The 24,509-nt window shown below is 40.8% G+C and overlaps 1 protein-coding gene across 4 annotated transcripts in view; it reads right to left on the minus strand.

Moving 5' to 3' along the window:
- Positions 1 to 7,275: 7,275 nt before the first annotated feature.
- The window catches only part of MAP3K7CL (MAP3K7 C-terminal like), a 47,435-nt gene continuing 30,201 nt past the window's right edge, over positions 7,276 to 24,509 (minus strand). For all 4 annotated transcript variants that reach the window (XM_043893105.1, XM_043893104.1, XM_043893102.1 and 1 more), the window contains exons 5-6: positions 24,233 to 24,348; positions 7,276 to 8,396 (exon numbers count right to left, since the gene is read on the minus strand). In XM_043893105.1, coding sequence (XP_043749040.1) covers positions 8,216 to 8,396; positions 24,233 to 24,348 — 297 coding nt within the window. In that variant the 3' untranslated portion in view covers positions 7,276 to 8,215. The remainder of the gene's footprint in view (positions 8,397 to 24,232; positions 24,349 to 24,509) is intronic.

Consider the following 24,509-nt stretch of genomic DNA (forward strand, 5'->3'; position numbering starts at 1 on the left):
GAATATACAATGGAAAAAAGACAACCTCTTTACCAAGTGGTGCTGGGAAAACTGGTCAACCACTTGTAAAGGAATGAAACTAGAACACTTTCTAACACCATACACAAAAATAAATGGATTAAAGATCTAAATGTAAGACCAGAAACTATAAAACTCCTAGAGGAGAACATAGGCAAAACACTCTCCGACATAAAATCACAGCAGGATCCTCTATGACCCGCCTCCCAGAATATTGGAAATAAAAGCAAAAATAAACAAATGGGACCTAATGAAACTTAAAAGCTTTTGCACAACAAAGGAAACTATAAGCAAGGTGAAAAGGGAGCCTTCAGAATGGGAGAAAATAATAGCAAATGAAGAAACAAAGGATTAATCTCAAAAATATACAAGCAACTCCTGCGGCTCAATTCCAGAAAAATAAATGACACAATCAAAACATAGGCCAAAGATCTAAACAGACATTTCTCCAAAGAAGACATACAGATGGCTAACAAACACATGAAAAGATGCTCAACATCACTATCAGAGAAATGCAAATCAAAACCTCAATGAGGTACCATTACACGCCAGTCAGAATGGCTGCTATCCAAAAGTCTACAAGCAATAAACGCTGGAGAGGGTGTGGAGAAAAGGGATCCCTCTTACACTGTTGGTGGGAATGCAAACTAGTACAGCCACTATGGAGAACAGTGTGGAGATTCCTTAAAAAACTGGAACTAGAACTGCCATATGACCCAGCAATACCATTTCTGGGCATACACACTAAGGAAACCAGATCTGAAAGAGACACGTGCACCCCAATGTTCATCACAGCACTGTTTATAATAACCAGGACATGGAAGCAAACTAGATGCCCATCAGCAGATGAATGGATAAGGAAGCTGTGGTACATATATACTATGGAATATTACTCAGTCATTAAAATTAGAATTCATTTAGATCAGTTCTAATGAGATGGATGAAACTGGAGCCCATTACACAGAGTGAAGTAAGCCAGAAAAATAAACACCAATACAGTATACTAATGCATATATATGGAATTTAGGAAGATGGTAACGATAACCCTATATGCAAGACAGAAAAAGAGACACAGATGTATAGTACAGACTTTTGGACTCTATGGGAGAAGGTGAGGGTGATGATCTGAGAGAACAGCATTGAAACATGTATATTATCAAGTGTGAAACAGATCACCAGTCCAGGTTGGATGCATGAGACAAGTGCTCGGGGCTGGTGCACTGGGAAGACCCAGAGGGATGGGATGGGGAGGGAGGTGGGAGGGGGGTTCAGGATGGGGAACACATGTAAATCCATGGCTGATTCATGTCAATGTATGGGAAAAACCACTACAATATTGTAAAGTAATTAGCCTCCAACTAATAAAAATAATTGGGAAAAAATAAAAAATAATAAAGTAAGTAAAAATAAAACAGGTGGAAAAAATTGTCTCCAAAGTTGTAATTGCTTAAGATTTCCTAGTGGCTAAGTCGGTGAAGAATCTGCTTGTGATGTGGGAGACCCGTGTTCGATCCCTGGGTTGGAAGATCTCCCCTGGGGAAGGAAATGGCAACCCACTCCAGTATTCTTGCCTGGAGAATTCCACGGACAGAGGATCCTGGTGGGTTGCAGTCCATGGGGTCACAAAGAGTCGGACGTGACTGAGCGAATAACATACTCACAACTTATATTCTTTTATCAGGTCTGAGTCTGGCAACTTTGAAATATGGGTGAAAGTGTTGAAATATGAAATAAGCACACGCTCCCCCCCAAAAAAAACAGGTAGATCACAAAAATCTTCATGAAAAAGCAGGATTTTGAATGTCATTCAATTATATTTGTTAATGGTGACGATGGAAGTAGACCCTCTCCTGTTCTAAGCCAGGCCACCTGATATGATTAAGGGTTTACTAACCTCAAGAAGGAGAAAAATGTTCTCTGAAATGACTTCTCAAGTTAAAGGTAACCCTATACAAATAATCCTATCATCTGTTTAGCTAGCTAAATCTGTATAGTATAAATGACTCTTTAAAGTATAGCACTCTAAGCAGCTTAAAATGAATTAACAAAGAAAATTCTTAAAACATGTTTCCCTAGAAGATAATGTGTTAACATGTTACCCCTGTGATTTAAAGTCTTCATCATTTCCTTCTGTTTCTAGGATTTTAGCCAAAATTCTTAACGTGAACGTCAAGGTCCTGCCTTATTCTGCAACATCATCTCATCCCATATTCTGTATACTTCCTCATGCTCAGCTACATGGGCCTCCATGCAAGTCTTTGAACATGCCAGAGGGCCTTTGCACGTGTTTCACTCCATCTGGACTCCTTCCTCTTCCTGCTTTCTTTGCCTCTCCAGCTCTTACTCATCCACCAGATCTTAGCTCAGTAGTCACCACCTTAAGGAAAGCATCCCAGACTCCTATCTCAGTTAGATTCTTTTTCTTACATGAACTCATGTGTACGTGGTTTCTAAGTTGCTTCAGTAACAGCCAACTCTTCTGTGACCCTATGGACCATAGCCTGCCAATCTCCTCTGTCCATGGGATTCTCCAGGCAAGAATACTGGAGTGGGTTGCCATGTCTTCCTCCAGGGGATCTTCCCAACCCAAGGATCAAACCCAGGTCTCATGTCCCCTGCTCTGTCAGGCAGGTTCTTTACCACTAGCATCATCTGAGAAGCCCATATGAACTCATAGACTATATATTTTTTTCTGGTTGGCACTTACCTCATTTATTTGCTACATTTTTTATCTATTGCTGCATCACAAATCACTCCAAAACCCCATTGCTTAAAACAACATTTATCATCTCCAAGATCCTGAGACTCAGAAACAGGAGCAGCTTGGCGGCTGATTCTGGCTCAGAGTCTCTCACGAGGCAGCAGGCAAGAGGTCAGCCAGGCTGCTGCCATTTGCAGTCTCGCCGGGAACTGGAGGACCTGCTTCCATGTGGCCTGTTTCTTTTCATATGTGCCTCGCCTTGGGCTTCCCGAGTCTCTTCAGAACTGGGCAGCCGGCCTGCCTAGAGCTCCCGAGCACGACAGAGCAGATGAGAAGGAAGCCCTGTGTCTTCATGACCTCTGTGTAGGGGACACATACGGCCACTTCTGCTTTATTCTCTTTGTTAGAAATAAGTCGTTATGTCCACCCCACATTCAGTTCAGTCTCTCAGTCGTGTCCAGTTCTTTGTGACCCCATGGACTACAGCACGCCAGGCCTCCCTGTCCATCACCAACACCCAGAGTTTACTCAAACTCATGTCCACTGAGTGGGTGATGCCATCCAACCATCTCATCCTCTGTCATCCCCTTCTCTTCCTGCCTTCAATCTTTCCCAGTGCCAAGGTCTTTTCTAGTGAGTCAGTTCTTCGTATCAGGTGGCCGAAGTATTGGAGTTTCAGCTTCAGCATCAGTCCTTCCAATGAATATTCAGGACTGATTTCCTTTAGGATGGACTGGTTGGATCTCCTTGCTGTCCACACTCAATGGGAGGACAATTAGGTTCTACCTAGTGATGGAATTTGGGGATAGATTTAAGACTACCCAGGGTAAGTATTTTGGGGGCTTCCTAGGTGGCACTAGAGGTAAAGAACCCACCTGCCAAGGCAGGAGACGCAGATTCAATCCCTGGGTTGGCAACCCACTCCAGCATTCTTTTCTGGAGAATCCCTTGGAATGGATAGAGGAGCCTCTCAGGTGCTACCATCCATGAGGTCACAAAGAGTCAGATGCGACAGAAGCGACGTAGGGCACACACACGCATGGGTAGGTATTTAAGTAAACGGTTTCCTCTCTAACTAGACTAAGGGTTCCTTGAGTACTGGTCTCACATTTCTGCAGTTCACTGTGTATCTCTGGCACTTTCCAGAATGCCTGGCAAAGTACAAGAATTCAGTGAAAGAGAGAAGGAAAGGAAGAAAGAAAGGGAGAGAAAAAGAAAGAAGGAAGGAAAAGGGAAGGGAAGGAGTGAAGGAAGGAATGGAGACAGGGAGGGAAGAAGTCAGTTTTCATTTGAATCCCTGCCCTGGTGAACACTGAACACTGTATGAATCCTGGGGCCTTAGATCTGACTTTGGACAGCGGGGATAATTACAGCTACCTCTCAGACTGTTCTGAGAAATAAAATAATACAGCCAATGTGATGAATCTGGATTGTCCGGCATGGAAGGGGCTCATCAAACGTCACTTCTCTTCACCTTCAGCGACACGTGCCATCCATCCCAAGGCACGTGGATTCTCCTTCTCACTACATCTGTCCCAACACTCCTAATCTGTACTCCATCCCTGCTGTGGCCACCACACACCCCTTGCTATTGACCTCCTAACAATTCCTTATGTCTCTAGTTCCACGCAGTCTGTGCCCCGCAACCCTATTCATTATCTTCAAGTCCGGCCCTGATCATTTACTCTTTCAAAGGGTTTATTTTGTCCAAACCCTCCCACAAACAGGGCCCAGTGGAACTTCCCAACTTCATGCCTCACTAACGCCCTAGATACACCCTCTGGGAAGGCTACCGCTCCGCAAAGGGTGGAAGGCTGGCATTGAGTCATTCACTTTTGGGTCCTATTGTGGCTACTCTGCCTTGCACTTGGTAAATAAATAGTAAACTTCTGTGGAACTGAATTCCAGATCTCTCTCAGTTCCTTGTTTGTGCCGAGTTAATAATACATCCCAGCTCAGGCGCCAGAGTGACAGAGATACCAACAGTGATGAGTTGAGATTGGATTTTCAGTCACCTGTAACCACATTCTCCTCATGTCTCTACACAAACCAGACGGCTCACAAACAGCAAATTCTTTAGCAATTACAGAGTATAATGTGGGTTACATTTTTCTCACATTCAAGTACCTTCATTTTAATACTAACAGAACCTCTGTGCTCATTTTTAATGCTCTATAAACCTTTCATTACTGCTAATCACAAGAACACTGCAAATATATTTGAAGAGAGAAAATTCTTAAGTGATTCTGTGTTACATAGATGATAAGCAATGTAAATAAGATTGGGGAGGGAACTGTCAAATGAATGAAAAGATGAACATGACAATGAGAAATTTCGCTTTTAGATTTCCCTTGCAATGCTACAGAAGTAGACAGTGCTTGCATATTTTTCCCTGAATTTTATCTGTCTCTATTTACGGCTGTGCCGGGTCTTCGTCGCTGCCCGCGGGCACTCTCTAGTTGGGTGAGCAGGGGTATTCTCTGGTTGTGATGTGTGGGCTTCTCACTGAGGGGGCTTCTCTTACCGCAGAGCACAGGCTCCAGAGTCTGTGGGCTCGGTAGTGGTGGCTCATGGGCTCGAGGACTCACGCAGGCTCGGTAGTTAGGACGCACTGGCCTAGTTGCCCCGTGGCGTGTGGAATCTTCCCGGACCAGGGGTCAGACCTGTGTCCCCTGCACTGGCAGGCGGATTCTTAACCACTGGACCACCAGAGAAATCTTTTTTCCATGTTTTTAAAGAATAAAATCTGCTTAAAACTCACACTCCTATGGTGAATCACTGCATTGTACACCTGAAACTAATATGACAATGTTAAAAATCAACTATACTTCAATTTAAAAAATCAAAAACACATACACACAAACCTAGAGAGATGCTGGCTTTTGAGTCATGAATAGGTATCTTTTGGGAACACAGTAAAATTTCAGGCTGAGACTGATCTGAAAACCATTTAGGTATGCAGAGATATGAAAACTATTTACTTAGTGTCTCCCACATAATAACAATTGTGTTCAAGTATTTTGACCTTGCAAGATTATTTCCATTCTAGTAGAATGGAGAGATTTTGGAACTTTATTTCCCTGCTCCCCCCTCCCCCCTGCCATTTTCTATAAGGTGCCATGACTGCTTGAATTCCATAAATATGTGTAACCTTCTTCAGGTGGGCAGTGAACAAAAACTAATCCTTGTATATAAAGATCAGTAACTTACCATTGATCCATTCCATTAACCTTAGAAATATATAAATTTAGTGAACAAATCCTCCTCTGTATGAGTATTTATGTCCTGAGGTTACTGCAAAAAGAAGATTCTAACAGGATAATAGGGACTTTCACCTTTGGTTAAATGTTTGTTTTTTTGTTGTTGTTTCGTTTTGCTTTTTCTATCTTTGGCATTTTATTTTTGTTGTTATTTTAATTGGGGCATAGCTCCCTTACAATGTGGGTTGCTGCTGCACAACGAAGCAGATCAGCCATATGTATACACACATCCCCTCCTTCTTGGACCTCCCTCCCACCCTCCCCCCATCTCACCCATCTAGGTCATCACAGAGCCCCAAGCTGAGCACTCTGCACTCTACAAAGCAGCTTAAGGGTAAATAGGCTCACATAACATTTCAAATTGAGATCCATCAAAAAGCTTCATCTTACAAAGCAGAAGACTGAGCGTGAGGATGCTAAGACCTTATGAAAACACACCATATGACAAGAAACCCATGGCCCTGCATCACATTTCCCCTTGCATTGTGCCCGACTGTCCAGTGATTACTCTGAGGTACATCAACCTCGGGGCCACTGGCACATTGAAAGTCTAAGTCAAAGTCAAAGTCTCTCAGTCAAGTCTGACTCTTTGTGATCCCTTGGACGATACAGCCCACGGAATTCTCCAGGTCAGAATGGGTGGGTAGCCTTTCCCTTCTCCAGGGGATCTTCCCAACCCAGAGATTGAACCCAGGTCTCCCACATTGCGGGTGGATTCTTTACCAGCTGAGCCACAAGGGAAGCCCAAGAATACTGGAGTGGGTAGCCTTTCCCTTCTCCAGGGGATCTTCCCAACCCAGGGACTGAACCCAGGTCTCCCTCATTGCAGGTGGATTCTTTATCGCTTGAGCCATAAAGGAAGCCTGGACCAAACAATTCTTCATTGTTGTGATGTTGTCCTGTGCATGGCAGGATGTCCAGCAGCATCCCTGGCCTCTCCTCTCTAAATGCAAGTAGCACCCCCATCCTAGGCAAGACAACAACTAGAATTTTCTGAATGTCCCTTGAGGGCATCAACCCCAGTTAATAACAACTGGTCTACCCCAGGCCATCTTAGGGCTTTAATCAACTATTTTGTTTTATGTTTTCTGGGCAAATACTTTAAGACATTAATGCATCATTCCAGGATAGAGCTCTAAATTATTTATTTGAGAAACCATAATCTTACCAAGAAAAGAGACTTCGCTGCTTTTTTGGCACTTCCAAATACAACTAAGAGCAAATTCTGACTAGGGTTAGCTTATGCCAACTTTTAGCATAAATTAAGGTTAAGAAAGAAACAAAATACAGACTGGAGAGTTTTGATCCATGTTTAATGAAAAAGAAATTACAAGAATAGAAATGGACATAAAACAAAGAGATCAATTTGGGGAAATACTGTGATAGATAGAACAGGGGAAAATCATTTTAATCCTGAATTTACTCATGTATTCTTCTTAGTTATCACTGACCCAAAACAGAGGGGTAGTTAGAATTTTATTGATGTTTACATGAGAACTCACCAAAGTAATGTCCAAGCAATACCTTTCCATTTCCCCCAGAACACACACAAGCAAAGGCAGAAATGTTTACCAGGAGGTAATGTGGCGTGAAGAAAATGCACCTTTATCAGTTTTTTATTACAACAGCAAGTTAGCATTACAAATGTGGGCTGACACAGACATACCTGCTGCTAATATTTTCATAAGAAAGCTTTTATGATATGCAACCATGCATTCTTAGTGCAATCAATCATGGAAGGATTAAACCTAACTGGTGAACATAAATATATGCAGTGAAGTATCTGACAGTTCACACTGGAGCACAGTTGAAATATTAAAGACATGAAATTTAAAAATACACCAATGTAAAACCGCAGTGGGCATCTTACTAGGCTGTTTCATGGCCGAATTCTGCTTGTGATTCTTAGTACAAACAGTCAATGTTCTCTATCATTTTCTACCCGGATATATACAGTATGATCATATCTTGCTAAATAAGGGAAAAAAATGTTTTGAAACGAATTCTGATCTCTAAAAACATCTGGTAAAGGTTTGCTCTCATTATCTTATTTAAAAGAAAATAGCCCTTCTGTCCAACTAGATTGGCAAGCATGCAACTCATTAGTGTAGACCTTGGCCGTGTGTGTAATAAGGAGAAGCGACAGATTTTACTAGCTACCCCTTGAAAATAAAAAATGTTTTGGCCAGTGCTCAGCAGTCACCAACCTCTTATGCTCACATTGAATCATGTCAGGTTAGGACGAGCCCTGTCTCTTCTGATACTGTATTCTGAGTTTCTCCAGTTGTTCTACACACTGGGACTGCGCCAGCTTCAGCGTCCGATTCTCCTCCGTCAGGGCCTCGAATTCCCGAGCCAGCTGAGCGGCGTCCAGCTTCTCCTTCTCTGCCTGATCCAGCTTGGCAATGAGCTCCTTTCTGAAGATGCACGGGGCAGGTGAGGCAGAGGCACAAAACGTAATGAAACAAATTAAATTACACAGCAAGAGCATACTGGAAGCCGAATATGTCATTCCACTCTGCTAAATCGGACCCATTTCTGCTTCTCCAATGACTTACTTTCATTTTTCCAGCTTCACAAATGCTAGCTCCCTTTATTTTATTCCAGCACCTCTATTAGGTATATCCAAAATACTTAAAATACACTTCCATAAAGCTCAATAAGTCCATCAACAGTCAGAAAGGTGATCCTTTAAAGAGCTCAACAAACTGTAAATGTTACCACTATTTTGGAGAAAAAAAAGCAGCAAATTTTGTTTACAACTTAAGATGCTACTGTCTTAAAGGTAGGGGGACTATAGTTTGTCCCTTATCAATTAATAAGTTTTGTCCTCCAAGTTCAGATATTACTTCTCTTGTTTTCTGAGTTTAACAAACCTTGACTAAGTTTCTTTGAACTAAGAAATTCCAGTTGCTTCCTGCAGGTTTTATTTTCCATGTCTTTCTCTAGTCCTTATGTATATCTTGTCACTCTAACTACAAAATGATGTGCCTACATTTGGTAGGAGTCTGACTCGAGAATTCAGGAAGCAGGCTAAGGTTATTGGAGGGAGCCTGTAGTGATAATGCCTTAAACAAAATCAGTTTTCAATAAATATTTGCAAGTAGTTCATTGATGTAAATACACATAATAAAGAGCTAAAGATTTGGAGTCCATCTTTAGATTTAATAAATTGGGGGTGGGGGACACACGACCCCATGGACTGTAGCCTGCCAGGCTCCTCCCTCCATGAGATTTCCTAGGTAAGAATCCTGGAGTGGGTTGCCATTTCCTATTGCAGGGGATCTTCCCAATCCAGAGACTGAGCCCGCATCTCTTGCATCTCCGGCATTGGCAGGCAGATTCTTTACCACTAGAACCACCTGTGAAGCCATTAATAAACATGACAACCCAAAACAGGTCCACTCCACTTACATGTGTCAGTTAATCCTAAACTAGATTTAACTGAATTCTCCTTTACCTCCACGTAAGGGTATGTTGCATTTCTTCCTCCTCTGTAGGAAAAAGTGCAGAGACCTGGAAGACCACTTGAACCAGATCAAACTTGACATTTCTAGTAATGAGGCCAGCAGATGTTGCACAAATCACAAGAGACCCCACATCTTTTCTTTGGTGTGTGCCTGCTCTGCTAAGTCACAAAGGCTGACTCTTTGTGACTCTGTGGACTGCAGCCCTGCAGGCTCCTCTGTCCATGGGATTCTCCAAACAAGAATCCTGGAGTGGGTTATCACACTCCTCCAGGGGATCTTCCCCACACAGGGACTGAACCCATGTCTCATGTTTCCCGCGTTAGCAAGCAGATTCTTTACTACCACTAGTGCCACCTGGGTATTCCTTCCAAAACATGCAAATACCAGACAACCTCAAACTGAGGGAAATGCTAAAAAGAATAGCTAGCCTGTACTCTTCAAAATGTTAAAAACAATTGTTTCACATTTTAAAACCACTAAAGAGAAATGACAACAAAATCAATATGCAATTCTGGACTGGAAAAAAAAAAAAAGCTGTGAAGGACATTATTGGGAAAGTGATGCAATTTCTTGGTGGCTGTTGTTTAGTTGCTAAGTCATGTCCAACTTTTTGCGACCCAAGGACTGTAGCCCACCAGGCTTCTCTGTCCATGGGATTTCCCAGGCAAGAATTCTAGAGTGGGTAGCCATTTCCTTCTCCAGGGGATCTTACAGATCCAAGAATCAAACCCATGTCTCCTGCACTTGTATATGGGTTCTTTACAGCTAAGCCACTAGGGGATGCAGTTTAAATACAGGCTATGAATTAGATAATAGTATGTGTCAATGCTAAATTTCTTAATTTTAATTATTGTACTGAGGTCAAGTGACAGAAAGTCCTTGTCCTAAGAAAACATCACTGAAGTATTTAGGACAATGGAGCTTGATAGAGATATAGATATTGAAGTTTACATACACATATATATCTGTATATATATATATATATATATATATATGTGATATAGAGAGATACATATCCTGCCTCTCTCAGAGAGAAAGAACCCCAGTGGTGTACAGCTTTGGGAGAGGGAGAATAAACCACAACTGGGGAAATTTTTAATAATTAGTGAATGCAAAAAAAAAAAAAATAATTAGTGAATGCAATAAAGGAAATATGGGGGTTCTTCATACCATTTTTGTAACTTTTCCATAAATTTGAAACTATCAAAATAAACAGTTGCCTTAGAAAAAGGGCCAAAAGCAAATAAGAATAGAAGTTCTAGTATTTTCTTCCTGCATTCAACGGACTACCTTGTATACCCAATTTGGTGACCACTGAGTAGTGATCATGTATGGATGTGAGAGTTGGACTGTGAAGAAAGCTGAGCACTGAAAAATTGATGCTTTTGAACTGTGGTGTTGGAGAAGACTCTTGAGAGTCCATTGGACTGCAAGGAGATCCAACCCGTCCATCCTAAAGGAGATCAGTCCTGGGTGTTCATTGGAAGGACTGATGCTGAAGCTGAAGCTCCAATACTTTGGCCACCTCATGCGAAGAGTTGACTCATTGGAAAAGACCCTGATGCTGGGAGGGACTGGGGGCAGGAGGAGAAGGGGACGACAGAGGATGAGATGGTTGGATGGCATCACCGACTCGATGGGCATGAGTTTGAGTAAACTCTGGGAGTTGGTGATAGACAGGAAGGCCTGGCGTGCTGCGATTCATGGGGTTGCAAAGAGTCGGACACGACTGAGTGACTGAACTGAACTGAACTGACTGAGCAAAATCAGCCATTGGAAAGAAACAGCCCAACAGGGACAAAGGGAAGATAACCTGGAACACTGATATGCATATACACAAAGTTCCTTTGGGCTCTAATTGATCTTTGAATCTTCCATGGTGTTTAGAATACAAAAGCTCCCAAAGACAAATTAGAAGTTTGGGATTAACATAAACACACTACCATATACAAAATAGATAAATAACAAGGACCTACTGTGTAGCATGGGGAAGTATACTCAAATCTGAAAAGAATCTGAAAAAGAATTTATATGTTTATATATACATAACTGAGTAATTTTTCTGTACACCTGAAACTAAGATAACATTGCAAATTAACTATGCTTAAATGGTTTAAAATGGTTTTTAAAACTGGTTTGAAAAAAGAATATAGGGAATTCCCCAGCAATCCAATGATTAGGACTTCACATTTCCACTGCAGGAGGCATGGGCTTGATCCCTGATCAGGTTCAGTGTGACCAAAGGGGGGGGAAAATATAAAGTCTGCAAAAAATACTTGTTGATTAAATATAATTGGGGAGTAAGGTACCTCAGGGTCAACACATGTTTTAAAGATAAAGAAATAGAAACTCAAAGTACTAAATCTAATTGGGAAAAGTCACACACCTATTAAGAAATAGCTGTGAATCAAACCTATCTTTCTGATTAAAAGTTTAAGGTTCTCGCCTCTAAACTTAGCTTAAGCAATAAACGTTAATCATTAAATGTTATTTAATTATGGGCTTATGGGCTTCCCATTGACTCAACAGCAAAGAATCCACCTGCAATGCAGGAGATGTGGGTCTGACCCCTGAATTGGGAAGATACCCTGAAGGAGGGCATGGCAACCCACTCTAGTATTTCTGCCTGGAGAATCCCATGAACAGAGGAGCTTGGCAGGCTACAGTCCATAGGGTCACAAGGAGTCAGACACAACTGAAGTGACAGCATACACACACAGTTTCTTATGTAACTATCTTAAAGAAATTGATCATAAAACTTATGTAAGTAAAAAGAGACATGCCTCCAAATCCCTCACCCATCAGATCATCTATTCCTGTTCTTTTCATCTCTTCAAATTAACTGTGTCACACAAACAGTAGCTACTTTCCAGTTTCCATGTCTGATCTTGTTTAAAACTCGTGAGGACATCCATTACCAGTTTTAACTGGCAGGGAAAATAAATCACAAAATCACAGATTTTACAACTAAAAGGAATGGTCATGATTGTCTAATCCAATCTTCTTGCATCGGAGAAAGTCAATAATAATTTATTCCTTACTGGAATCAAGAAGACTCAATTGATAGGTTTCTAAATTAGTTTCATGTATTTGATAAGCAATTCTACATCTATTTAATGAATACTGTCAAAATGTTTATTGCCTCCTGTCCAAGACCCATTTATAAAGACAAATTGATGCTCATCCATTGTGCTGTGCTGTGCTTAGTCGCTCAGTCATGTCTGACTCTTTGCAACCCCGTGGACTGTAGCCTGCCAGGTTCCTCTGTCCATGGGGATTCTGCCGGCAAGAATACTGGAGTGGGTTGCCATGCCTTCCGCCAGGGGATCTTCTCAACCCAGGGATTGAACCCAGGTTTCCCGTTTATATAGACAAATTGATATTCATCCATTAGCAATTCATAATTAAATCCTGGCACATCAAGCTACAAACACAATCTTATAAATAGATGATCTGAAGAACAAGTCAATACGTATGACTGACTAGATAGGGTCTTGCTTTGATTTCTTATTTATCATTTCTATCATTCCCTTCAAAAGAGTTTTGATAAAGGTGCAGAAGAACATCATTACAGGAATCTTATTTCTGATGTCAAGAACCTGTAACAGTTTTCCACATGATGTTCCTCAATAGTGAAAAGGTCATAACCTTGGCTGCACCAGAGATGATCTGTTGTCCCCATCCTAAGCTTCATGCCTGGCAAAGGTTTTATTTGCTAAAACAAATAGGAAAAGGGGAAATCCTAGTGAGTTGGTAGAAAGAACTTGAAGACTTTCTGCAAAGTAATTCCAAAATGAAGGATATTCTTTATGTTGTAGGAGGTTGGAAATAGATTCATCATTAGGACAAATATTTCTCTGTTTCTATGAAGACCACTACTAAGGCTCTTTGAACTTTCAAAGCTGACTAAAGATTTTTATTTGGAAAAGAAAAATCCTAGGCAGGTTAGCCCCTAGGAGCTAAAGTATTATAAATAATAAAGTAATAAAATGCTATCTCCATCACGGGGAGACGTTTAGTTTAAATAAAGATTTAGACTGCACTGTTAGTGATTCTCGAAAGATCTGTGCTCTGTTGTTGTTTAGTCTCTAAGTCCGGTTGGACTCTTTTCAATCCCATGGACTGTAGCACGCCAGGCACCTCCGTCCATGGGATTCTCCAAGCAAGAATACTGGAGTGGGTTGCCATTTCCTTCTCCAAGGGGGTCTTCCTGACCCAGGGATTGATCCCACATCTCCTGCATCTCCTGCATTTGTAGGAGGATTCTTTAAAGGCCCAAATCATTATGACTGGGGCACCAGTGGAAAGTGTAACCTCGTAGTCTGATGAAATCTGGTAGAGTGGGATCTCACATAAATCTCAGTCCTAAAATGAAAGAATCCCCTTGACCACACCTCCGCCTCTTCGAGCAAAGTGAAGACTCAAGACACTTCTTTGGCCTTTCCACTCATTCACTCAACACGTATTTGTTGAAATCCTGTTGCAAACCAAGCCCTGCCCTCCACTCTTTTTTTTTTCTTTTTTGTCCTTTTTTTTTTTTTGTCCTCCATTCTTGATTGCCTAGTTAGTCCCAGGAAGTGTATCTCCCCCATTGGAAAATGAACTCAAATCCTATAACTTACATAAAAACCATCTTATCTATATTAGACATCTTAGGAAAGAGGGTTGAATTTTGCTCCCTCATTACTACATACCCTGCAAACACTTGTGGAGAAATATCCTCATTCACTGTTTCTTTATAACCCTGAAAACCCACTTTCTGAGGGCTGTGTAAATATTTCAGAAAAATATGCTGGGAATGAAAAAAAGCGAGGTTTGGTTTTCAGTGTTTGCTAACCGTGGTACTGTGGAAAGAAAACTCTTCCCTGAAGTGAAGCAAGTAAAACACGTAAAATTGAAAACCTCCACCCTCTGGCCCTTCCCTGCGGCTCACCCTCTTTGTCCCGTCTTTGAGCATTTCCCCAGAACACAGGTTAAAAACCTCTGAGTTCCAAAATGTAACACAGGACTGTCCCAAAGAAATAAATGTTTCTGGTGAAATAGAAAAACCTTTTGCTGCTGGAAATTTCAAAGCAAATTTAATACCATAACTAAAATCAAATCAAAATAGGGCTGTTTCTAAACTGACTTTGCAAACTGCTTACGCTCCATTTTCCTTCATCCCGATGTATTCCCCTCAGTGAGATATTGCTCCCTCAAGCATCATTTTAAATACTTTTAAAAGACATGAAGGGACTTCCTTTGTGATCCAGCTGTTTAGACACTGTACTTCCAATGCAAGGGATGTAGGTTTAATCCCTGATTGGGGAACTAAGATCCCACATGCCATGCAGAGCAGCAAAAAGAAAAGACAAGAAGCACAGATCAGATGTTAATTGTGGTATTCTCCCTGTAAAAACCCTTTTCTAATGTTTTGCCATTAAAATTATATATCCTTTTTTTTAACTCAATAATAAAAAGACAAATCAATATAAAAATGGGCAAAGGATCCAAATAGACATTTCTCCAAGACTTCATAGAAATGTCACAAAGCACATGAAAAGATGTTCAACATTTTTAGCTACCAGGGAAGTGTAAATCAAAAACCACAAAGAAACATCATTTTATAGCCACTAGCATGACTATAATCAAAAAGACATAATAAGCATTGGCAAAGATGTGGAGAAATTGGATCATTCATACATTTCTAATGGGAATATAAAATGATGTGGCCATTTCAGAAACAGTCTGGCAGCCCCTTGGAAGGTTATGGGGTTTCCCTTGTGGCTCAGCTGGTAAAGAATCCTCCTGAAGTGCAGGAGACCTAGGTTCGATCCCTGGGTTGGGAAGATCCCCTGGAGAAGGGAAAGGCTACCTACTCCAGTATTCTGGCCTGGAGAATTCCACGGACTGTATCGTCCACGGGGCCGCAAAGAGGAGGACTCGACTAAGTGACTTTCACTTCAGAAGGTTACACATGGGGCTCTCACAGGACCCAGCAATCCTACTCCTAGTAAAAGTGAACCGAAAAGATACATCCCCTCAAACACTTCATTAATGTTTGCAGCAGCATTATTCATAATAGCCAAAAGTGCAACGAATCCAAAGGTCCGTCAACTGACAAATGGATAAATGAACGTGGTATAACCATGCAGTGGAACATTATTTGACAACAAAAAGAAATGAAGCACAGTTGTATCTCATTTGATTGCACTTTGCTTTATTGTGCTTCACAGATACTGTCTTTGCTTTTTTAAAAAAAAAAAAAATTTGCTCATTTTGTGTCTCTGTATTACATTTTGGAAATTCTCAAAATATTTCAAGCTTTTTCATTATTACTGTATTTGTAAAGGTAACCTGTGATCCATGATCTTTGATGTTATTATGTAAAAAGAGCACAATTTTCTGAAGGTTAGCATTGATTAGCAATAAAGTGTTTTTATATTAAGATATGTACTTTTAGGGGCTTCCCTGGTGGCTCAGCAGTAAAGAATCCACCAGCAGTGGAGAAGCTGCAAGAGATGCGGGTTCAGTGTCTGGATCAGGACGATCCCCTGGAGGAGGGAACGGCAACCCACTCCAGGATTCCTGCCTGGAGAATCCCACGGACAAAGGAAACTGGCAGGCTATAGTCCATAGGGTCGCAAAGAGTCAGATATGACTGAAGCAACTTAGCATTCACGTATATACTTTTTTAGACATAATGCTGCTACACATTTAGTAGATTACATGCTATACTTAACAGATTAATAGTATAAACATGAAAATGAAGCGAAAGTGAAAGTTGCTCAGTCGTGTCCAACTCTTTGAGACCCCATGGACTATACAGTGCATGGAATTCTCCAGGCCAGAATACTGGAGTAGGTAGCCTTTCCCTTCCCCAGGGGATCTTCCCACCCCAGGGATCGAACCCAGGTCTCCCACATTGCAGGCAGGTTCTTTCATAATCACTGGGAAACCAAAGAATTTGTGTGACTCTGTGGTGCAATATTCACTTTATTGCCATGGTCTAAAGCCAAACTTGCAATACCTCCAAGGTCTCCCTGCCCTGACACATGCCACAACACAGATGGACTTCAAAAATATTACACTGAGAGGTGCCAGTCACAAAAGACCACATACCGCATGACCCCATTTCTCTGAAATATCCAGAAGAGGCAAACACACAGAGACAGAAGGTAGATGAGTGGTTGCCCGTGGCTGGCAGGAGGAAGGGGAATGAGGACCAACTACTTGGGGTGTCAGGGTTGTTTGGGGTGATGGAAATGTTTTAAAATTGTGATGATGGTCACACAACTCTGAGTCTACCAAAAATCCCTGAATCGTTTCTTTTGTTACATAACATTTTTCAACCCAAATTTTCTAAGAGCTTACCTCTTTTTCTGATACTCTAAGTCGATCTTCCCACCACCACCACCCCAGCCACACCCCACAGCATGTGGGATCTTAGTTCCCACCTAGGGATCTCACCCTCACCATCCCCTCCCCGCATTGAGTGGAAGCTCAGAGTCTGAACCACTGAACCTCCAGGGAAGCCCCTCTAAGCCAAACTTTTAAACACTACAGCACCTAACACAAGTTTTCATACATAGAGCAACAAGTGGTTTCTCCTCTGAATGAGATAAAACACAAAGCAAACTTTACTAATTACAAATTTAATGGTAGAACTAATTATAGTTTAAATATACCTTTTCTTTTTTTTTTTTTTTTTGCTGTGTCGCATGACTTGCAGGATCTTAATTTCTCAACAGGGATTGAACCCAGGCCCCCTGAAGTGGAAGGGCAGAGTCCTAACCACTGGACTAAAAAGGAATTCCCAGAAACAGTTTTAAGACATGTAAACAATTCAGTGATAAATTTCAAATGTCATAAAATATCTGTGGGAGATTTGGGCTGACATATATACCTTACTATATGTGAAAATAGATAACTAATAAGGATCTACTGTATACACACTATACTACTACACAGACTTCTCAATAAGTCTGTAATGACCTATACAGGAAAGAATCTAAAAAAGAGTGAATATATATGTGTGTGTGTGTGTGTGTGTGTGTGTGTGTGTATAAATATATATATGAATATGCTCAAAATTCTCCAAGCCAGGCTGCAGCAATACATGAACCGAGAACTTCCAGATGTTCAAGCTGGTTTTAGAAAAGGCAGAGGAACCAGAGATCAAATTGCCAATATCTACTGGATCATCAAAAAAGCAAGAGAGTTCCAGAAAAACATCTATTTCTGCTTTATTGACTATGCCAAAGCCTTCAACTGTGTGGATCACAATAAACTGTGGAAAATTCTAAAAGAGATGGGAATACCAGACCACCTGACCTGCCTCTTAAGAAACCTGTATGCAGGTCAGGAAGCAACAGTTAGAACTGGACATGGAACAACAGACTGGTTCCAAATAGGAAAAGGAGTATGTCAAGGCTGTATATTGTCACCCTGCTTATTTAACTATATGCAGAGTACATCATGAGAAATGCTGGGCTGGAAGAAGCACAAACTGGAATCAAGATTGCTGGGAGAAATACCAATGACCTCAGATATGCAGGTGACACCACCCTTATGGCAGAGAATTAAGAGGAACTAAAAAGCCTCTTGATGAAAGTGAAAGAGGAGAGTGAAAAAGTTGGCTTAAAGCTTAACATTCAGAAAACTAAGGTCATGGCATCTGGTCCCATCACTTCATGGGAAATAGATGGGGAAACAGTGGAAATAGTGTCAGACTTTATTTTTTGGGCTCCAAAATCACTACAGATGGTGACTGCAGCCATGAAATTAAAAGATGCTTACTCCTTGGAAGGACAGTTATGACCAACCTAGATAACATATTAAAAAGCAGAGACATTACTTTGCCAACAAAGGTCCATCTAGTCAAAGCTATGGTTTTTCCAGTGGTCATGTATGGATGTGAGAGTTGGACTGTGAAGAAAGCTGAGCGCCAAAAAAATTGATGCTTTTGAACTGTGGTGTTGGAGAAGACTCTTGAGAGTCTGTTGGACTGCAAGGAGATCGAACCAGTCCATCCTGAAGGAGATCAGTCCTGGGTGTTCATTGGAAGGACTGATGCTGAAGTTGAAACTCCAATACTTTGGCCACCTCATGCGAAGAGTTGACTCATTGGAAAAGACCCTGATGCTGGGAGGGATTGGGGGCAGGAGGAGAAGGGGACGACAGAGGATGAGATGGCTGGATGGCGTCACCGACTCGATGGGCATGAGTTTGAGTAAACTCTGGGAGTTGGTGATGGACAGGGAGGCCTGGCGTGCTGCAGTTCATGCGGTCACAAAGAGTCGGACATGACCGAGCGACTGAACTGAACTGATACATATATGTATATCTATTGTAAATCAACTGTACCACAATAAAAAAAAATTTTTAAATACTTAAATAGATAAACATGAAATCCTAAAAAATGTTCAATTAACCCACAGGATGGCAAGGAAAAAAAGCAAAGGAAATGTCAAGAGAAAAAAAAAAAACAGAGGAAACAAAAAGAAAACAATAACAAAATAACCAACTCAAGTTTACAGCCCAACAAAAAAAATAAAATATCTCATTTCTGTGAGTTTCCATTACATACACAAAATTTATGTGTTCTATAAAAATGCTCATATTTATTGAAAAAAGTATGTACATATTTTATGTTACTATATTTGTACTTATATAAATATATTTATTCACATACAAAAGGGTTAGGGAAAAAAAGGCAAAAATTATAGGAGTTTTGCAAAGATGTCAGAATTATTGGTAAATTTTTAAAGCTTTCAGTAAAATTGTCATTTTTTTTCAACTGAGAAGAGAAAATTTTCCAATGAAAGAAGCTGTTTGTATATCATTGGTCAATAAACCAGAAACTATTCTTTAAATTAAATTCACCCCATTGTGAGTTTGTAATCTTAGAAAATGTTTGATTCTCTTTATCCATCCAACAGACAAGATTTAAAATAATATACAATCAATTCTTCTCTCCCCTCTGTGAAGTCTCTCAAACTAGATCCAGGGAGACCCCCTCTGGAGATGAGAGTGAAGTTCAGTTTAACCTGTGCCCACATGGCGCCAACATTTAAAAACTCTCTTAAAATACCTGGGTTAATATGTATAGGGTTCCTTTCAGTGAGGTATAGAACATTCACTGCACAACTGAACACAGGGACTGTCCTTTTTTTTTAACATTTTATTTTGTCCTGGTGTAAGGCCAGTTAACAATGTTGTATAGTTTCAGTGAACAGCAAAGGGACTCCGTCATATACATCCATTCTCTGGATGTATATATATCCAGTCATATATATACATGTATATCCATTCTCTGCCAAACTCCCCTCCCATCCAGGCTGCCACATAACACTGAGCAGAGTTCCCTGTGCTATACAGTAGGTCCTTGCTGATTATCCATTTTAAATAGAGCAGTGTGTACATATCCAACCCAAACTCCCTCACTAATCCTTCCCCCATCCTTCCCCCCAGCAACCATAAGCTCCTTCTCAAAGTCTGAGTCCATGGCTATTCTTAGCGGAGGAATTTTGGGAAGTTTTACAGCATGTCTTTATGGCATAAGTTTGCTATCATTTTATCTTGCTTTGTCATCTTGTGTAGATTTTTCTTCTCTGCAAGATTATAAATTCTGTGAAAGTGAGGACAGTGTAGGACACATCTTAGATATTTGCTATGTATAGACGGGTTAGATAGAATGGAATAAAGCCTTTTGAAAGACACAACAAATAAATAGAGTGTTTAAAAATTAAAATAGAACACCTGGATTAGCATCTCTCTGTGTGTCTAGCTTATGCTAGCCGATCACCAGAAGCAACGTAATCAGTCACACTGTATTAAATAATAGGGAAGAAATTCTCATCCAAATGATTGAAAAATGAAGAGCTGGTTTATTTCAGTCAAATCCATTTGGTCCACTCTACTTTGACTAAGTATCAACAACCTCAGATATGCAGATGATACTACTCTAATGGCAGAGAGTAAAGAGGAACTAAAGAGCCTCTTTTTTTTTTTTTTTTCTTTAAAGAGCCTCTTGATGAGGGTGAAACAGGAGGGTGAAAAAGCTGGCTTAAAATTCAACAACCCAAAAACTAAGATCATCCAGCTCCATCGCTTCATGGCAAAGGGAAGAGGGAAAAGGGGAGATAATAACAGATTTTACTTTCTCAGGCTCCAAAGTCACTGTGGACAGTGACTGCAGCCACAAAATTAAAAGACGATTGCTCCTTGGAAGAAAAGCTATGACAAACCTAGACAGTGTATTAAAAAGCAGAGATATCACTTTGCTGACAAAGGTCCATCTAGTCAAAGCTATGGTTTTTCCAAAAGTCATGTATGGATATGAGAGTTGGACCATAAAAAAGGCTGAACACCAAAGAATTGATGTTTTCAAATTGTGGTGCTGGAGAATATTCTTGAGAGTCCCTTGGACTGCAAGGAGATCAAGCCAGTCAATCCTAAAGGAAATCAGAGTATTCACTGGAAGGACTGATGCTGAAGCTGAAGCTCCAATCCTTTGGCCACTTGATGTGAAGAGCCAACTCACTGGAAAAGACCCTGAAGCTGGGGAAATTGACGGCAGGAGGAGAAGGGGATGACAGAGGATGGGATGGTTGATTAGCATCACCAAATCAATGGACGTGAGTTTGACCAAACTCCAGGAGACAGTGAAGGACAAGGAAGCCTGGCATGCTGCCGTCCATCGGGTCGCAAAGAGTCGGACACAACTTAGCCACTGAACGACAATCTTGCCTAAACAAAAAGACCATTCAGGAAAATATCTGTTGCAAAATGAATTTCTACTTCAGTAAAGTGTTAAAAAAAAGAAAAAGAAAAACAACATGATCCGCACAAAGCCTTTGTAGGACCAAACTCATTTTTTTACAAATATAAAATATAACCATACTTCCAATTTTAACAATTTATCTTAGCAATTCTTCACTTCTGATACTGACTCCATATTTTAAATACAGACCGTACAAATTATAAATTAAAAACACCAACATGGCGGATATAATGATCTCCTATAATCGCCTACTGTAAATCACCCCAACTCATATTTTATCCTATGCTCAGCTCCTGATTCAGTGACTGGGATACATAGAGAGGCTAAAGGGTATCGAGCTCTGCAGAGAACTAGACAGAGTCAGAAAGACAGGACATACAGTTCAGTGATAGTGATAGTCGCTCAGTCGTGTCTGACTCTGTGACCCATGGACTGTAGCCTGTAGACTGTAGGCTTCTCTGTCCATGGGGATTTCTCAGGCAAGAATGCTGGAGTGGGTTGCCATTTCCTTCTCCAGGGGATCTTCATGATCCAGGGATCAAACTCACATCTCCTGCATTGCAAGCAGATTCTTTACCATCTGAGCCCAGTCAGTGAGTAACTACTGATAACACTACCCTACAAAAAGTGCCCAAAGAATCATTCCAGTAAGTTTTTCTTCACCCAGGAAAAGCACTGATCATGGTGGGATGGTTGGGGAGGGATACAGGCTAAGTTCTTTTCAAGGGTAGCATTTGGACAGATGAAGAGGAAGGAGGGAGACTCCAGACTAAGAACCTGGTGTGAGCAGGGTACAGAGGCAGGGAAAGTGAAACGTCGAGAACGAGCTAAAACATTCTGCACAGGTACCACGGCCATACTGAGGCAGATCTCACCATCTAGGCGGAGAACTTCATGTCCTTTTCTAGCAACATGAAACCACAGGCAGGGAAAACCGTTAGAATATTACACTGACCAAGATTTGAAGTAACAAGTCCCAATCTCAAATGGCAGAAATGGAAATGAATAAAAAGGACTTTGAGAGACTTTGCCAAAAAGAAAGGAAAAAAATAATCAAAGGATCTGGCCTTTGTCTAAAATCTAGTGAATTACTTAGGGAGGAAAAAAAAAAAAAGGACAGTATCATGATTTCAAGAAAACTCCAAACCCTTCCAAATAGGTTTGAAGAGAGGAAGTAAGATGAGCTTTGCAGAAACAGCAAGAATATGTTTCAATAAGTGATGAATCACTCTCATATTGTTGTCCTATTGTATTTTTTGATGCAGTATACAAAAATATACACATAAAACATATAATTTAGTGGGAAAATCTTGTATTGCCACCCCCCAAAAAAAGCTACACATGGGGCTAATTTAAATAACGCTATACCTTCAGTCTAAAGTATTTACAAATAAATACATAATTTACCTGGGACTTTTTTCCCTATCACAACACTATAGTTCACACACACATATACACCAACTGGAAGATACATTTATAAGCCACTGATAACACAAGTCCTCCTTTAACTTCATCACTGGTTACATTATTAATAGGCATCTTCAGTTCCTTTATGACACTTCTTGAAGGACTCAGATTGTATGTAAATGTACAGTCAAAGCATTCCAACCAATTTGTGAAAAGTCTTAGACCAAAAAGAAAGTCTCAGACATACAAAGGAAAAGTTGTATTTCTCATCTCATGAGCATCTTTCAATGCCCTACAGCCAAAAGTCCAGGTATGACTTTGTGTTTGAAGGAAAGTAAGGAAGTAAGAAGATATTTGTAACATGCCAACTGGTCTTAGAGTAAATGATGTCTGACCCTAAAACCAGTGTGGCTCCCCACCATATTATCCTGTCCAACTACCATCTGGGGAGTCTTCAAAGGGTCCCGAGAGCTTCATAAATCTCTCAAAACAAAATATGTTTCCCTTAGAGTCATTTAAAAATTATGCTTTATATAAGTATAAATATAAATATGTTGTGATCTCCAGTAAGAAGAAGAAGAGCAGCAGAAACTTAAAGACTCGCAATATGTTTGGATTATCTGTCACTCATTCACCAAAAATGTATTCAGTATCCATATGCTATGTACTGTGCTTCAGGAAAATGATGGTGGGAAACACCTGACTATCCCCCCTTTTTAGGACACTTACTACTTAGCAGGAGATGCAAATATTCATTCAAAGATCTCCTTAATAAATGTGTAAGTATACACTGACCAAAGCTATGAAGAAAAGGTGTCTGATGCTTTGAAAGGATGAAAGAATGGGGATCACTGAGTTTATATCGGCAGAATTTAGTGCAATCAAGGAAATGGATACATGTATGGCTGAGTTCCTTTGCTGTCCACCTGAAACTCTCACAACATTGTTAATCGGCCATACTCCAATACAAAACAAAAGGTTTAATATAAAATTAGGAGGAGAATCCAGAAGCATAAAGTTATAAGTAGGTAAGGTGAGAATGCTTTAATTAGTAAACTGCCTAACTCCCTACAGCAGAACTTTAATGATAATAGAAGCTGTCAAAATAAAAAAAAAAAAAGAAAAGAAAACTTACTGAACTACTGAGCTATAAAATGCAGTTAATCAACTAATACATTTACCTTATCCCAAGGAGCCATCCCAGTGGCTCCTTTACCTGAGGTGGGCATGCCAGCATTAATTAAAATCCACCCTAAGACAAAGTGCCAGGGCCTTTGAAGCACATTCACAGGGAACATCACATGGTTCTAGGTGGTATTTTGGCATCTTTAATTTCCTGAGTTAAAGAATGCTCATTAAAAAGTTAAGTTTTGAGTAGGACACGCTCCCCTGGTTCCTCTCGCCACTCTCCTTCATCTAGCACAGTTCCACTTGTATCACTCCTAGAATGACAGAGGAAGGCATGGAGCGCCTGAACCACAGAAAGTTCTCCTGCCCACCCGTCTCCTTTCCTCTCGCCCCCACGCTCAGCCTGTCCTCCCCTACCATCCACAGTCCATGAGCAGCGGTCAGCGGTCAGGGATGCGGGTCCCCGGGGGGGCACAGTACTTACTTTCTTTCCTCCAGCAGGGCGATCTCCTTTTTCACCTCGCGGTATTCCTCTGCTATCTGACAGTGCTGCTTGTACACCTGCATGGATTCCACGGAGTCATGACAAGGTGGCAGAGGCTTCACAAAAAAATAAGAAGAAATCAGTCCATTTCCTTGTAGCAGAATAAATTACCAACCATCGTGCTATCCTGATGATCTTCAGAGGGAGAGGTTTAGCAGGAGAATGGCATTGTCAATCCACACTGGACAGGGACTGGCTGATTCTATCGGACTACAAA

This window comes from Cervus elaphus, chromosome 31 (genome assembly GCF_910594005.1).
Source record: "Cervus elaphus chromosome 31, mCerEla1.1, whole genome shotgun sequence".
In the NCBI taxonomy this organism is placed as follows: Eukaryota; Metazoa; Chordata; class Mammalia; order Artiodactyla; family Cervidae; genus Cervus; species Cervus elaphus.